Genomic DNA, 13,693 nt, shown 5'->3' on the forward strand with positions numbered 1-13,693 from the left:
CAACATGGCGGCATTAAAATTATTACGTCAACGCAAGTAGTCATACTTTGTTCATATAATAATTATTTGCCCGAAAAGGGAAATCATGGTTTACATTTTTTTTCATAAAAAAACCCATAAAATTTCAATACCTTATATTCAAAAATACGCTTAAAACTAGAATTGGACATTATCAGTTAACCGTTTTTCAGCTTTCAAGGCTCCATGATGCCTTTTTTTGGCTAGCCTCTCTCTATTAGCTTTTTCAATCCTCTTTCGAATCCGCTCCTGAGTCTCTTCGGAAGGTTCTGCTCTTTCATACAAAGACTCCCTAATACAGCCCCTTAGTTTTTCGAGACAGTCAGCTAAATTCAATTGTTGGGACCTTGTGATATCTGACCGAAATACCAGGTGACCCTCTTTGTTAATTTTTGATTGGAACTGTAATGAAGGCTTCTAATTACACATCCCCCAGAAATGTACAAAGGCGCAAAAGGTCAGTTGAAATTTTGAAAATATACATTTCTTTAATCTCAAGTTATTCATGACAAATTAAAATTGTAGGACCTACTTGTGGGTTCTTTTCAATGATCCCTCTTTGTCATACCTTCTCTAAGACTTTTGCCTTGACTTTATCGCTCAACCACTTAGCCGACTGTACGTGAAAACGCACATCCACTTTCGTATTGACCTTGTTTACGTTCTGGCCTCCAGGACCTGAGCTGCAGCTGTAGGAAATTTCTATTTGATCCATAGGAATGTAGCCATCAAAATCTGGGCTTTGAGCTACAGATGGCTGGAATTAACTTTTTTTTACAAGCAGATTAGACTGATTTTGACGGCTGGTCACCTTAGCAGGAGTGATGAGTTTAAGACTGCTATTGGGGTATAGTTTATCCAACGAAATTGCACTTTTGTAAGCTAAGCTGCGAAGGAGGCATTCTGCGTTTGGAAGGGATTTAATGGTGCTTAAAATTGGCGTGAGGGATTTAAGAGAAATCATTTTCTTTAATTAATTAGTTATAAGAAAAAATAGTTCTTCAATTTTATTTCAACAATTGAAGTGAGGTTAGAGTTTGATGACTTGTTTTGACTGAAAAGGACCAGATCTAGCTTGTAATTGGTTTGCTTGAAAGGGACGTATCACGTCCCCAATAGGATTGCAGTCATAACAGAGCTGTCAAATATCAAAAAACTTCACAGTGGACATAACCTCAATTCAAATTTACTACACAAAAATAAAACGTCAAAAAAAAAAATGTAAGAAAATGGATGAACTGCATCTATCTGAGACATTTCAGCGTTATTTTTCCGATATATTCTTGTGCTGCGACGAGGACAAGTCCGGAAAAGCCAGATTGCACCGTGCTGCTGAAGTGTTCAAGTCTGGAAATATTCCGGAAGAAGTTATTAACCAGGTAATTGAGTGTAGTTAAACAGTTTCATCCTCAATGTTTACAGAGACATTCGCTGCAATAAAACGTTGTTTTTGTTTACCTTAAGGACATCTTAATATCATAAATATAAAGCACAAACTGAATGATATGGCGCATGATTTGAAAATTGCATGAGACTCTTGGATTCAACTGAAATTGGCTAAAATTAGAGATCATATGAGGAGCCGATGTAAAGTTTCCATGATTGTGTCTGCAGCAAAATTTTGGCTATTGCGATTGAATATTGTAATCTCAATTCTTTGCATTTAGATTGCAGAAATATGCTGGACGCCAGGCACAAACTACTTGAACAAAAAGCAGTTTTTCTCCGCCCTAAAACTTATAGCCGCATATCAATCCAACATACCAATTAGAAATGACATAATTACTAGCAAGATAGACCTGCCCTTGCCTCGATTTACTTGGGGTCCTTTAGAGTCTCAGTCTCCTATTCCAGATTTGATTGAATTGAGCCAAGATGCTGAGGACTCAATCACAAGTTCCATTAGCACTGATTCTGAAGCTGACAGTGAAACTGTAACCATTCAAGTTTTTCAATTATTGTATTGATCCATGTATGATATGCTTTAGGTGAGATGTTCTCCTGATGTGTCTAGTCCTGCCTCTGACAGTCCTACCCCTACTAATAGTATCCAGGATCGGAATTGGGCTTGGCAGGGGTTGGTTTCTGAGGAACAAAGGCAACTTTTGGGTATGTTTTTTCCTCTGAAAGAATATGTGTTTAGGGTCAGCTCAGAAGGTCATTTTTCCTAGAAGAAGAGTCATCCGATAGGCATAGCAGTGATGATGATACAGAGGTTTCTGCAGAGGTTTGGGTGCTGACTCAAGAACAGAAGGAGTATTACACAAAACAATTTCAAAAACTTCAGGAGAATACTAGTGCCTTGCTGGCAGGGCCAGTAGCAAGGACTTTTTTTGAAAGGTATCTTGAAGCAATAAATACTGAGGATTAAGGTTTATTTCACAGTTTTCACTAGATCTCAATTGCCTATAGAGGAGCTGAGAAAAATCTGGCAATTAGCCGACGTTACCAAAGATGGTGCCCTTTCTCTCCAAGAATTTTTCACAGCTATGCATTTGGTGGTGTTAAGAAAGCACAAAATCCCGATACCCGATGTTTTACCGCCGTCTCTGCAGCCGCAAAATGATATTCCGAAACTTCCCACTCCTAAACTGCACCCAGAGCCAGCATCTCATGCTAAAGACTTGGTGAAAGAATGGACAACATTTACTGATAGTCCCACCAGTTCAACTGTTTCATCTCCTGGTATAAAGCCTGTAAATTTCGACTTCCACATCGATCAAAATGATCCAGATCTGAGGCATCCAGTGCCAAGGAGGTTGACGCCGGAAATGGTGGCTGCAGGCGTTGCTGTGCAAAGCGAAGACATTCCTGATGCCATTGATTTGAGTAGCCCCAAAAAGGGAGAAGGAAATAACTTACAGGTAAAAGTAAATTAGAAAGATATATGTACATATTGACCATTGGGAATTAGATTACGCAGAACCTGCTGCTGACATCGCAACAAAACAGCGCAATTCAACGACCACAACCCAAAAAAATTAATGCCAGAGCACTGGGGGCAATTCCGCCGCCTCCAGAGGAATTAGGTCCAGTGAGTCTGCCGGCCTTTCCTCCTCCAAAAAAGGAAAAACCACCTCCGCCACCTCCGAGACCGTTTAAAACGCATGGTAGGAGTTCTTCGCTGGATTTAAACCGATTGGGGAAACCTAGTGTTCCCCCTGCGCCTCCACCACGAGTGAGTCCCAGTGGTAAAAAACTGATTAGTCAAAATTCAGAAGGGGAGGCTACGCCACAAACTGAAGACAAAGCCTGCTTTGCCGATTTCAACAGGTTTGAACAGTATGAGAATGTGCAGGAGGATGGGATATTCCCTGGTAAGTGAGCTGTTTCAACTACTGAAAGAATTATGGCAATTATTTATCACTTTCCATAGGGGATGTGTATGAGGCTGAAAGGAAGAAACTGTTTGCCAAATTATTCGCCCAAGACTCGACCGAGGGTGTTCCAAAGAAGCACGGAGCTTTCGAAGTGTATAGGTAAGAATATCTTGTTGGTTATACTGTAGCCTATAACTTTATTCCAACAAATAATTCAAGTCCAGACCTTTACAAATATATGGAAACTACTGAGTATGTAGATGTATTTCTGACCGCTTTTGATAAGTATGTTTTATTTAAGAAAACCAGGTAAGCCTTCATCCAGAGAGAGATCTCCATTGGACGCCCTGGAAGAAGAACAATGGGAAGAATTTGAAAGACTTCAAGTGGAGAATACTGCGTTATTGCGAACATGTCAGGAACTAAGCCAACAACTGGCAGATGTTAAAGAGGAAAAGATGCGGCTAAAAGTCAAATTGGAGATGATTCAGGCAATGCAAAACGGGAATTAGTTGTAGAAATAAATTACCGATTTTATTGGTGTTGTTATTTACTTATATTTGCTGATTCTCATGCGCAAACCTCAAGAAATGTATCAATCAAATTAGTGAATAACAATTTTAAATCGGTAAGCAATTGTAGCATGTTGTTAACACGAGAGACGCAGGCTTAAACCGTTTTGTATTAGTAACAATTATGTTGTTGTTTTCGGGTTTAAAAGTTGAATCTCCGAAATAATGCATCACGCACGGTCCAGAATCTTCTGTCTTATTTTACGTAATTACATCAAAGTTACCCCAAGCTCTCAGTTCTAATCAAACAAATAATTTATACTAAAAAGTACCTTTCAATAGTTAAATATCTAGCTGTTCTCAGATTCATCAGAATAGCGCATAAGCTCTGAAACATTGTTTTTTAACTAGTTGACTGTTTAATAAGAGAAATTTAATCTTAAACTTATTGCGTTTTACGAGGTGTTTAACGATAATAATAAAATTTACGTCAACAAAAATCTCTAAAAGAAATTGTTAAAAAAGTTATGTGATATACATAGGGATATATGTCTATTATCAATAAGGTTATTCTTTTTTTCCTTTCGAAATGGTGAACTTTGTATATTATTATTATATAGAAATTTGAATTAGTTTAGGTTAAAAGTTTATATAGCGAGGTTGTTGCTTTCTTTTTTCAAGTATTATGGCTATTTCTTTCACAGGACATTGATTCTTTAGTCCCTAATTCTTTCTATGTTTTATTGGCTACATATGCCCCTTTATACATATACAACAATCATTCATGACTCTTAGTTAGTTTTTCGCAAAAATATATGGTTTAAACTATAGAAAGGTGGTGTTTCATTTTCAAATTGTTCAATGGCCAAGGTACTTGAGAACCAACTAAGATGATTTGAGCTATTTATTTCTCAAATAAAAATTACGACACAGTGTTTTCAGTGCTGCATCCAAATATTTTACAAAAAATTTACTTCAAACATGCATTTTGCACGATGCAATCTTTTCCCTAAAATTAGTACTTTGTGCATAGCATCATATCCGCCATTTAGTCAAGATTTATTGTTAAGTGTAACTATTGGCATGAACATTGTAAGGGATATACATAATCAAACTGTCGAGGTATCACAGGAGCAATTCTTCCGATTATGTAAAGTTATTGAAGACTAGCAAGTTTATTTTTCCCGATGCAGTGATTCATTCACGTTACTTCGTATTCACTTCTAAACTCCGTCATCCTCAATTTAAAATGGAACGTCTTCATTTTTCAAGCAATTTTCCTGGATAATTAGAGACTAAAGAGCAAGTAAACTAGATTATCTTCATACTTTCATTTATTCAGTAACACATTTTACATTACATTTACAAATACATATGTAAAAGGTCGGCAAATCTCGATGTATATATACAAAATATATAAGTTGTAGCTGTCTTAAATACCATTGGAAGGCGATTTTTTTCCTTCCAAAATGAACTTTATTTGTTGACTAGCGATCCAAATGCGCTTTGTCGGTTGTTCTCCTATAGCTACTTATATTTCCTATCATCCATTCATGTACATCCAAACTTGCCTATCCTGTACTTTGATATAAACTTAACTAGCAATTAAAAATAAGTGACTTAATAAAAATGCGAATAAAAAAAGTCTTTGCCCGATTTGAACTTATGGCAGGAGCTCAGATTATAACTCCATGCCTCGTTTCCATATGTCTAGTATAACTTCTGCGGTGTTTAGTCTCAAATATACAATGTGGACACTCGAACATTTCCATATTTTCTTTGGTTCGGTGCACCAAAACATGCCTGGGCATATTTTCTTTCCTGTACGTGCTGTACGAACACTCGTTGCAGTAATACATAGTCTTCCCCTCTTCAATGGCTTTCGCCGACGCGTCTACCGCTGCTACGAGAGGAGGAACAGCCCTACCACGGACAAATAAATTTTATATAGCAATTTCACAAGTCAATGAAAAATTACGCATCTTTTCGGGACTTCTTCCCCAGTGTTTTTTTTTTGTTGTGTTGTGTAATTATCTACCTGTTATGTTTGAGTCCGATGTGATTGACCAAACTTCGCCGATAGTGCGTCATGTAATGGCACTTGTCGCACTTCAGCAAAGGCATATCCTCGGGGTTTTGCGCCTCTTGTTTCACGGCCTTCGACTTTCCCTTTCCGAGTTTCGAGCCGCGGTTTAGATGGAGCTTTTTGTGACGCTCTAAGGCCTCTTCGGATTTCGTCTTGTAGGGACACTCATCGCAATTAAACTTTGCTAATAGAGGGTTCTTGGGGATTTCGATGGTATGCTCTAAAATTTTACAGTAGCCCAGGTTTCTGAATTCATCTTTTCTTACCAATGACATGATCTGGCATAGGACTCTCCTCCGCGTTCTGATAATCACACTGATAGCACTCAAAGTACTCTTCATCAGCAGCTGCACTGTAGACAAGGCAGTAAAATTGACTGGCCACATCTTGATCGTCGTGGCGCAAAGTATGGTACATGCAAGACGACTTCTTTTTGAAAAAATCGTCGCAAAAGACACACTTATAGGACAAGTTTGGGGTTTCATGTGTTCCCTGTAAAACCAATATTTAAGGAGTTTCTTGGAATGACCCGAAATATTCCTCACTTTGTGTTGATTCATCAGTTCCTGGCTGGTGGTGTTAAATCTACAGTACTCACAATACAATGTGGGCAACTCAGACATTATATTGTGTATCAGTTGGTGTTGTATAAAGCTATTTTGAGCATATGTTTTAAATTGACATAAACTGCAGTGCAACCATAGGACTTTTTTCTTTTTTTTTACTACAGTTGGTTTACTAAAAACATATTTTTGTTACAGTAGAGTAAATAGAGCAATTAGAATCAGGGAGATTATAATACTCACTCAGAAGAACGTGGCCGCCCAAGCTTCTTCTTCACAACAGTAATTTCAACTGCATCTTGTTTCTTCTCAGGTTTTTTGCCACTTCCACTTGCACTCGAATCAGTTTGCCCTGTAAGCTCTAGCCAAGCCTTATCTAACTTTGCTTTATTTGTCCTCTTTTTTCCTTTTATGATAGTGACTTGCACAGGTCTGTTTTCCAATCTTAAATCATTATTGTGGAGAGCACTGTTTCCTTTATCCTCAGGCTGCTTCTTTGCATTTCCCACACTAGACTGAACCTTCTTTAATTTCTTTTTAGGTGGCTCCTCCTTCTCTTTAACACTTGCAGCTTTCTCTTTCTCAGCATTTGTAACAACCTCTCTAGCACTCCTCCTGGGTCTCTTACCCTCTGTCACTTTAATAGCCTCACTAGAAACTCTCTTCTTGCTTTTAAGAACTTTTGGCTCAACGTCCTCAGGAGGTTTCTGCGCCTCTACAAAATCTCTATCATCTGAATGCCTTTCTAATACTTCTACAAGCTCTTCAGTAGTAGTGTATCCTGTTGAGGGAAGTTCAGTGATCACCACTTCATCATCCACATTTGAAGTCACATTGCAAATATCTGGTGAAGGAGAGTTGTCACTAGGGCCCTTAATCAGCTTAATTGGATTTTTAATTTTCTTTAAAACTATCTTTTTATTTGAGTTTTTTTCAGCCATAATGGCAGAAGGTTCTTCCCCAGATTTTTTGTCCTTATTAATTTTTGGAGATCCAGAAAGTATCACATTAAGCTTGTCAGACTCGTTTGAAAGTGAGTCACCTGCAGTTGTTCTCAAGCATACAGAGAAAAATTCATTCATGCATTGAAGGTGCAAATAACAAGCCTGGCAAAGCTTGCTAGGAATTTCAATGCTTTTGTTCTGTGGGGAGTTAAATGTGAAGTTTTAAGAAATCAAGAGACTTAAGTAATTCACATACCACTTGGAGATGGCATTTTGAGAGCAACTCTTCAAAGTCAAATAAGCATTTTCCATTGTCTATTTCTTCAGTTAAGCAAAGACGGCAAATATTGTCCACATCTTTGGAAACGTTTTTCAAGAGTTCAGTTGGGTCATTTGTTTCTAGCTTAGATTCACTAGAAATTGTAGTTTCCTTGAAAGTAGCCAAAGTCTTAATTTTGTCAATGCATGGGGTGCATATTAGAAATTCTTCATTTAAGTTAATATTCTGGAAAAATAAAAAATGACAATAAGTCTACAGTTATTCCCCTTTGGGTCATCTTTAAGTATTGATATACTGTTGATATTGATGGAGATAATCAGATGTTAGATGATATTCGTAATGTTAGAATTCTTGGCGTCACTCTGCTTCTGGACAATATGGCGCTTCTAATATAAAAATCAGCGATTTCTTGTCCTCTAAGCTATTTTTTTGCGATAGGGGGGGATTAATATGGAGAAACGCCAGCCTGCCACTTACCTTAACGTAGTCAGGCGAAATTTGCCTCAAATTGTGTAAAAGAGACTTATTATTTACCAACGACGAACCGGACTGTGGAACGCTCAAGTTTCCGGAGCACAACCTACATTCTCCTTCTTTCATGACGGGAAATCGCTATAAAAATATGCCCCATGTGATTTTTACCTTGAGTCGCGATTTTTTTAATTAAAAAACTATCGAGAAGCATTAAATTTTCGGTTTTTCTGTGAGATAAATATACTACAGCACCAAAAACAATCCAAATCCATCTAAGTATTTAACAACGTAACTTAACTGGGCTACTGCATTGCGTGTTAAATGACAAATGCACAATGACGTTACGAGAAATCACATTATCTGTAAACGAAGTTGTAAATATGGCAACAACGCCTGCAGAGGAAACCGGCGCCATTTTCTTGCATGTTTTTAACATTTTCGTAATTTAATCTTGAAATTTTCGCTGATGATTTACCATTTCGTACGAATTCCGACTTAAGGGTCCTATGGACGTCTTGTAGTCGTGTGTACAATTAGGGAATAACGTACTAATAAACTTATTCTTTAAGCTAGTTTTATGTACGACAAACGTTACCTCTTCTTTCCTTTATTAATTCTGCACGAATAAGAAAAACACATCAACTTAAATACGTTATGCAAATAACGGTCGATCAGTTTTACTTAATTACTCAGTTGGCATATACGACGAACTTAACTAGCAAAACTACTAAACAAATTACTTCCTAAACCATTTCCTTTCATTTTAATTTAAATTTATTCACGACGTCTAAATATGTGTAAATCTCCATATGAGATCATATACAACTCGTCATGTGATATTTTTCAAGTACTTCTACAAGCAAAGGTTAACTTCTATTTGCATTGCACATATAAAGTTTACTAGCTGAATCTGTAAAGACCAATTTTTAACGGTACGAAACACCATGTCTCGACTCCCTTCGGAAATAGTCTCAGAGCTCCGTAACTCCTTCAATAGCGGCAAAACCAGGCCCTTGCAGTACCGCATTAAGCAGCTGCAGAACTTGCTCCGCATGTACACTGAAAAGCGTGATGAAATCTTCGCCGCTTTATGGACGGATTTGCATAAAAGCAAGGGAGAAACAATTATCATGGAAATTGATATATTGGTGAATGACATTAAAAACACTTTATACAACTTGTATTCTTGGGCCAGACCTGAGAGGGTCTCAAGAGACTTTGCTAACATCCTTGATGATGCTTACATTCAAAAAGAGCCCTATGGCGTAGCTCTAGTAATTGGTAAGTGATAAAAATTATTTAATAGATTTTTTTTTAATCAGAATAATAGGTGCTTGGAACTATCCGATCCAGCTAACATTACTGCCAATGCAAGGAGCCATTGCAGCTGGTAATTGTGTGTTGATAAAGCCCTCTGAAGTGTCCCAGGCTTGTGCCAAGCTTATGGCAGAGCTCATACCTCAATATCTTGATCCAGATTGTTACAAAGTAAGCCTGAAAAAGGTTATTCACGAGTGCACTAAGTGTTTTTTTACAGGTTTTTACTGGGGGCATTCCTGAAATCACTGAGCTTTTAAAAGAGAGATTTGATCACATTTTCTTCACTGGGAATTCTGTAGTTGGGAAAGTCATTCATGCAGCTGCCACCAGGCATTTGACTCCTGTAACACTAGAGCTGGGAGGTGTGTATATTTTTCAAAACATTGAGGCTATTTTCAATGGGAATTTATTTAGGGAAAAGCCCCTGTTACATTGATGATTCAGTAAATTATAAAGTAGCAGCAAAACGAATAATGTGGGGAAAAGTTATTAATGCAGGGCAGACCTGTGTGGCCCCAGATTATCTTCTGTGCACCAAAGAAGTAGAGCAGAAGTTTGTCAATGCAGCAAAGGAAGTTTTGCTGCAGTTTTTTGGAGACAATCCCAAGGAGGCTGAGAGTTACGGGAGAATTATTACTGATAGGCACGTTCAAAGGTTGCAGAGGTTAATTCAGAGTGGAAATGTAGCTGTGGGAGGGGAGGTTAATGCCGCGGAGAGATTCGTTGCTCCCACTATTTTAACAGGTAAGCATTTAATTAAAATTAAAAGAGAAATTTTAATCCATTTTCCCAATTAGGGGTCACTCAGAATGATCCTATAATGAGAGAGGAGGTGTTTGGACCCATTTTGCCGATTATCAATGTGAGCTCTTGCCACGAAGCTATAAACTTCATAAATCAACAGGAAAAACCTTTGACTCTGTATATTTTTTCCAACATCAAAAGTGATGTGGAATTGCTGGTTAAAAATACCAGTTCTGGTGAGTAAATATCACTTAATCAGCCAAACTCTTACATAGTAACATTCATTTTAAGGTGGGATATGCATCAATGATACAATAATACACTTAGCAGTAGATTCCCTACCTTTTGGAGGGGTAGGTTACAGTGGCATGGGCTCCTACCATGGGAAATTTTCTTTTGATACATTTTCCCATAAAAAAGCAGTCCTTCATAAAAATTTGGGGGCTCTTGGTGAATTATTAGGGGCTCCAAAATACCCCCCATTGACTCCAGGTAAAGTGAGGTATTTGCACTTTATGCTGGCCAAAAGGCCTTGGTTTAACGCCATAAAATGTAGAGCACATGTATTCGCCTTTATTTTGGGCATAGCGAGTTTCTATTTATGGAACAATTATGGGAAACAGCTTTTGTAAATGTGTAGGTCAGATTTTTTTATTAGGTTAAAGAGGAAGTTTTTGATTTTTGCATTTTATTGTCATCATCTCTTAATTATCAGTGGTGTTGGCCTTACCTTTAAACACTTTATTTTATTATTTCTATTATATTATTGTTAAATTAAAAAACGTTATATCCAATATAGTTATTTTTTAATGAACCATTTATAATAAATTTATTTATAAACGTTTATCACGTTATAATTCCCTTAAAGTCTTTCCCCAACAAAAATATCTCAGCTGAATCACTTCTACTTGAATTAGGCTTAAAAAGCCGAACATTATTATAAAATTTTTTAATATCACTTTCCAATGTTTTGGTCTGTCCTCCGTGCCACAATTTTACCAGGACTGAAGCCCCTTTATCTGAAATCATGACTGCAAATCTAACAGCCGCATAACAGAGTTGTATTATATTCTCCTTGTCCAACTCCTTTATTCCTGTGGCATTGGGTGCCATATCCGAAATGACTGCATTTGCTTTGCGGCCCTGCAATATACTCAGAACATTCTCCAGTGATTTTGGATCTGTGAAGTCCGAGTTGCTCAGTACTGTTGCGCCCTAAAACTTGCTTTCAAAAAGTTCATGAGGCTTGAGTATGAGTACTTGCTGTTATTGGAAAAATAGGTTGTCGGTCAATGGCCAAAACTGTCCCCTGGGGGCTATCTTTTAGGGCCAAGTCTGCATTGACTCGTTTGACTGCAACTTGCGTCCAGGAGCCTGGTGCAGCTCCACAGTCGATGACAACATGTCCAGGTTGCAATATTCGGAATTTATCATCTATTTCTATGAGTTTAAAAGCACTTCTGCAGCGGTAATTATTCTTCTTTGCAAGTTCTACAAAGGGGTCTGAGAGCTGCCTGGAGAGCCACTCGTAGGAACTTGAATTCTTAGTTTTTACTGAAGGCTGGACCTTTTTGTGTGTCGCATGGGATAAGGTGAATGCTCTTTGTTGTATGAAGCGGAAATTTTTCATATCGGCTTTTGTTTATAAAATGTAAAATTAAATACTTTGGAGAAAAGGTGAGGTTAAATCGGAGTTATTGCATAAATTGGTAGACGAACTTGGAATTGTGGCAACATCCCGGTTAGCGTTATTGGGCGCCATTTTGCAATACCTTATTATCGAAAATTTATATTTTAAGGGGTGATGATATTATATTAATTAAAATGTAATGTGGATTAACCTATTACTCGTAGCAGACACTTGGTTAACTATCATTTCCTTTTTGAAGTTAAAAAGGCAGCATTACTTGAGAAAATTGGGAATCTAAAATTCAGTTGTTTTCAAGCTTCATTAAAATATTTTAGTGCATTAACTTCTATTTTAGACTTACGCTATGGAAGGGTTGATGTAAGTAGTCCATATTCCTGCAATCGTAGCTTCAATAATAAAATAATTCGTTGGTTAAATGATCTGTAATAGTATTATCAAAGTAGGGTTGGGTGCGATTTGATACACGCACACTGTTGCCAATTAGTTTCACTGCTCTTTTTAAAAATAGGGCCAGTCTCTTTTTGCATATATTGCTCAAGAGTGTATCAATTGTCTTGCACGTACTGTTAATAGAATTAAAGTCAATTTGTCACATATATTATCAACCTTAGGACGAATATTTGAACCGTTTTTTTTTCTTGTTGCTATTTTCATTAATATTGCTAGAATGCGCCGGCAGCTTGGCTCGGACTGACAAGCTGAGGGCCGCCAAAAAAAAGGCGTCGCGACGCCATAAACTGAGGAAGAGGCCATAAAACGAGCACAACTCTAATAAATAACCATTTATGTCAGTGCGCTGATGTAACGTTTGTTGGGCGTCTAGCATGTCGAGCTGCGTATCTATTACAGAACTAGTTTTGAAATGCCGCATTCAAACCTCTTTTCTGCTTCATTTGTGATGGGTGTTATTTGCTTTCGTGCGGGTAAAAGCGAATTAGCCGACAATCTTTGCTTTGCTTATATTGAAAGCTGATATATTTTTTATTTGAGTAAGCCCTCCAGCGAGTACTCTGACGAGTACCGTACTCCAATAAGTACGATATCACATTATGTGGGTGAGTCATTGACTTAATCTTCCTCCAAATTGTCAAGATCCGACGCCGAAGGTGCTTCCCGTGAGGTTCTATGTAATTTACGCACGAGACTTAAGTATGCGTGATTTTTAATGCGGTAATGTATGATTTTACGTGTTTCTGTGCAAAAACTGCCCGTAATGCATGTAGTAATAGTAAATATAGATGGTTGGCGCCAGGAAATGAGCATTTCCCATTAAAAAATGCCGTGGCGCTAGGTTATATCTAGCCGCTTCTTCGGCAAAAATGCAACAGGTTTCTGCGCCAGATCGATGGATGGATAAAGGTTTTGCTTCTTACGTAACTATTGTATTACTTAAGCTAAATCCTCGCGGCAGATTCTGCCTCGCAGCGAGCCGAAGCCCCGAAGCCGGAGGACGTTAGGTCGAACCTCAAGTGCGTCCAACCCTCCACTTTCTTATTTACCGAACCACTCGACTGTCCCTAGAGTTCTTGGCACACTTTCAACCGAACGACCATTCTGGGAAAATTCTTAAAATGGGCGCGAGCCTCTTTTGTAATCTCAAAAGCCTTCCTGGGTGCTACCATGCAGCCATAAATCTTTCAAATTTTACGATAACACTTCGAGTGAAATTCAATTTGTTCAACTTAAGGTCAATACAGGAAACAATTATCGACGGTTTAAATTATAATTAAGCATAAGCGGAGGAAGAAGTGGTTCTCGAATCGCACATGAAGCAGGTAGTT

General features: G+C 37.9%; 5 protein-coding genes across 6 annotated transcripts; 2 read left to right on the plus strand and 3 right to left on the minus strand.

Annotated features, from left to right (window-relative positions):
- Window positions 1-119: 119 nt before the first annotated feature.
- LOC136339952 (large ribosomal subunit protein mL62) lies at window positions 120-982 on the minus strand. Its single transcript, XM_066283596.1, has 3 exons — window positions 830-982; window positions 587-775; window positions 120-420 (listed from the first exon to the last, which is right to left on the minus strand). The coding sequence occupies exons 1-3, from the start codon at window positions 980-982 to the stop codon at window positions 157-159; spliced, it is 606 nt and encodes a 201-aa protein (XP_066139693.1). The 3' UTR covers window positions 120-156.
- Window positions 983-1,109: 127 nt separating this feature from the next.
- Window positions 1,110-4,353, plus strand: Reps (RALBP1 associated Eps domain containing). 2 transcript variants are annotated; one of them, XM_066283594.1, is made up of 8 exons: window positions 1,110-1,397; window positions 1,686-1,952; window positions 2,007-2,127; window positions 2,190-2,358; window positions 2,414-2,882; window positions 2,933-3,335; window positions 3,395-3,497; window positions 3,640-4,353. In XM_066283594.1, exons 1-8 carry the CDS (start codon window positions 1,248-1,250, stop codon window positions 3,848-3,850), a joined length of 1,893 nt encoding a protein of 630 aa, XP_066139691.1. In that variant the 5' UTR covers window positions 1,110-1,247; the 3' UTR covers window positions 3,851-4,353. The 2 variants fall into 2 exon arrangements, with proteins under 2 accessions (XP_066139691.1, XP_066139692.1); XM_066283595.1 differs by having other exon boundaries at window positions 2,193-2,358.
- Window positions 4,354-5,166: 813 nt separating this feature from the next.
- LOC136339949 (zinc finger protein 37-like) lies at window positions 5,167-8,512 on the minus strand. The gene is made up of 7 exons (XM_066283593.1): window positions 8,201-8,512; window positions 7,700-7,948; window positions 6,743-7,641; window positions 6,482-6,674; window positions 6,203-6,428; window positions 5,889-6,156; window positions 5,167-5,773 (listed from the first exon to the last, which is right to left on the minus strand). Exons 1-7 carry the CDS (start codon window positions 8,321-8,323, stop codon window positions 5,527-5,529), a joined length of 2,205 nt encoding a protein of 734 aa, XP_066139690.1. The 5' UTR covers window positions 8,324-8,512; the 3' UTR covers window positions 5,167-5,526.
- Window positions 8,513-8,857: 345 nt separating this feature from the next.
- Window positions 8,858-11,075, plus strand: LOC136339993 (aldehyde dehydrogenase, dimeric NADP-preferring-like). Its single transcript, XM_066283674.1, has 6 exons — window positions 8,858-9,478; window positions 9,528-9,685; window positions 9,735-9,879; window positions 9,932-10,261; window positions 10,315-10,497; window positions 10,553-11,075. Exons 1-6 carry the CDS (start codon window positions 9,142-9,144, stop codon window positions 10,891-10,893), a joined length of 1,494 nt encoding a protein of 497 aa, XP_066139771.1. The 5' UTR covers window positions 8,858-9,141; the 3' UTR covers window positions 10,894-11,075.
- Mrm2 (Mitochondrial rRNA methyltransferase 2) lies at window positions 11,046-12,355 on the minus strand. The gene is made up of 4 exons (XM_066283675.1): window positions 12,253-12,355; window positions 12,103-12,185; window positions 11,526-12,033; window positions 11,046-11,476 (listed from the first exon to the last, which is right to left on the minus strand). The coding sequence occupies exons 3-4, from the start codon at window positions 11,889-11,891 to the stop codon at window positions 11,108-11,110; spliced, it is 735 nt and encodes a 244-aa protein (XP_066139772.1). The 5' UTR covers window positions 11,892-12,033; window positions 12,103-12,185; window positions 12,253-12,355; the 3' UTR covers window positions 11,046-11,107.
- Between the last annotated feature and the right edge of the window lie 1,338 nt (window positions 12,356-13,693).

The sequence above is a fragment of the Euwallacea fornicatus genome, chromosome 7 (genome assembly GCF_040115645.1).
Source record: "Euwallacea fornicatus isolate EFF26 chromosome 7, ASM4011564v1, whole genome shotgun sequence".
Classification (NCBI taxonomy): domain Eukaryota; kingdom Metazoa; phylum Arthropoda; class Insecta; order Coleoptera; family Curculionidae; genus Euwallacea; species Euwallacea fornicatus.

Bases quoted from the DNA above. Each gene is read 5' to 3' on its own strand.
- LOC136339949 (XM_066283593.1), bottom strand. From the start codon at position 8,323: ATGAAAGAAGGAGAATGTAGGTTGTGCTCCGGAAACTTGAGCGTTCCA. The intron at 6,429-6,481 runs GTGAGGAATATT...TTGGTTTTACAG, and splicing joins AACTGATGAATCAACACAAA to GGAACACATGAAACCCCAAA. The intron at 5,774-5,888 runs GTAGATAATTAC...TGTCCGTGGTAG, and splicing joins ATCGGACTCAAACATAACAG to GGCTGTTCCTCCTCTCGTAG.
- LOC136339993 (XM_066283674.1), top strand. From the start codon at position 9,142: ATGTCTCGACTCCCTTCGGAAATAGTCTCAGAGCTCCGTAACTCCTTC. The intron at 9,880-9,931 runs GTGTGTATATTT...GAATTTATTTAG, and splicing joins TGTAACACTAGAGCTGGGAG to GGAAAAGCCCCTGTTACATT. The intron at 10,262-10,314 runs GTAAGCATTTAA...TTTCCCAATTAG, and splicing joins TGCTCCCACTATTTTAACAG to GGGTCACTCAGAATGATCCT.
- LOC136339952 (XM_066283596.1), bottom strand. From the start codon at position 982: ATGATTTCTCTTAAATCCCTCACGCCAATTTTAAGCACCATTAAATCC. The intron at 776-829 runs GTGACCAGCCGT...AGTTAATTCCAG, and splicing joins AACTCATCACTCCTGCTAAG to CCATCTGTAGCTCAAAGCCC. The intron at 421-586 runs GTATGACAAAGA...CCTTCATTACAG, and splicing joins AGGCAAAAGTCTTAGAGAAG to TTCCAATCAAAAATTAACAA.
- Reps (XM_066283594.1), top strand. From the start codon at position 1,248: ATGGATGAACTGCATCTATCTGAGACATTTCAGCGTTATTTTTCCGAT. The intron at 1,398-1,685 runs GTAATTGAGTGT...CTTTGCATTTAG, and splicing joins CGGAAGAAGTTATTAACCAG to ATTGCAGAAATATGCTGGAC. The intron at 2,128-2,189 runs GTATGTTTTTTC...CATTTTTCCTAG, and splicing joins GGAACAAAGGCAACTTTTGG to AAGAAGAGTCATCCGATAGG.
- Mrm2 (XM_066283675.1), bottom strand. From the start codon at position 11,891: ATGAAAAATTTCCGCTTCATACAACAAAGAGCATTCACCTTATCCCAT. The intron at 11,477-11,525 runs GCAAGTACTCAT...AGCAAGTTTTAG, and splicing joins AACCTATTTTTCCAATAACA to GGCGCAACAGTACTGAGCAA.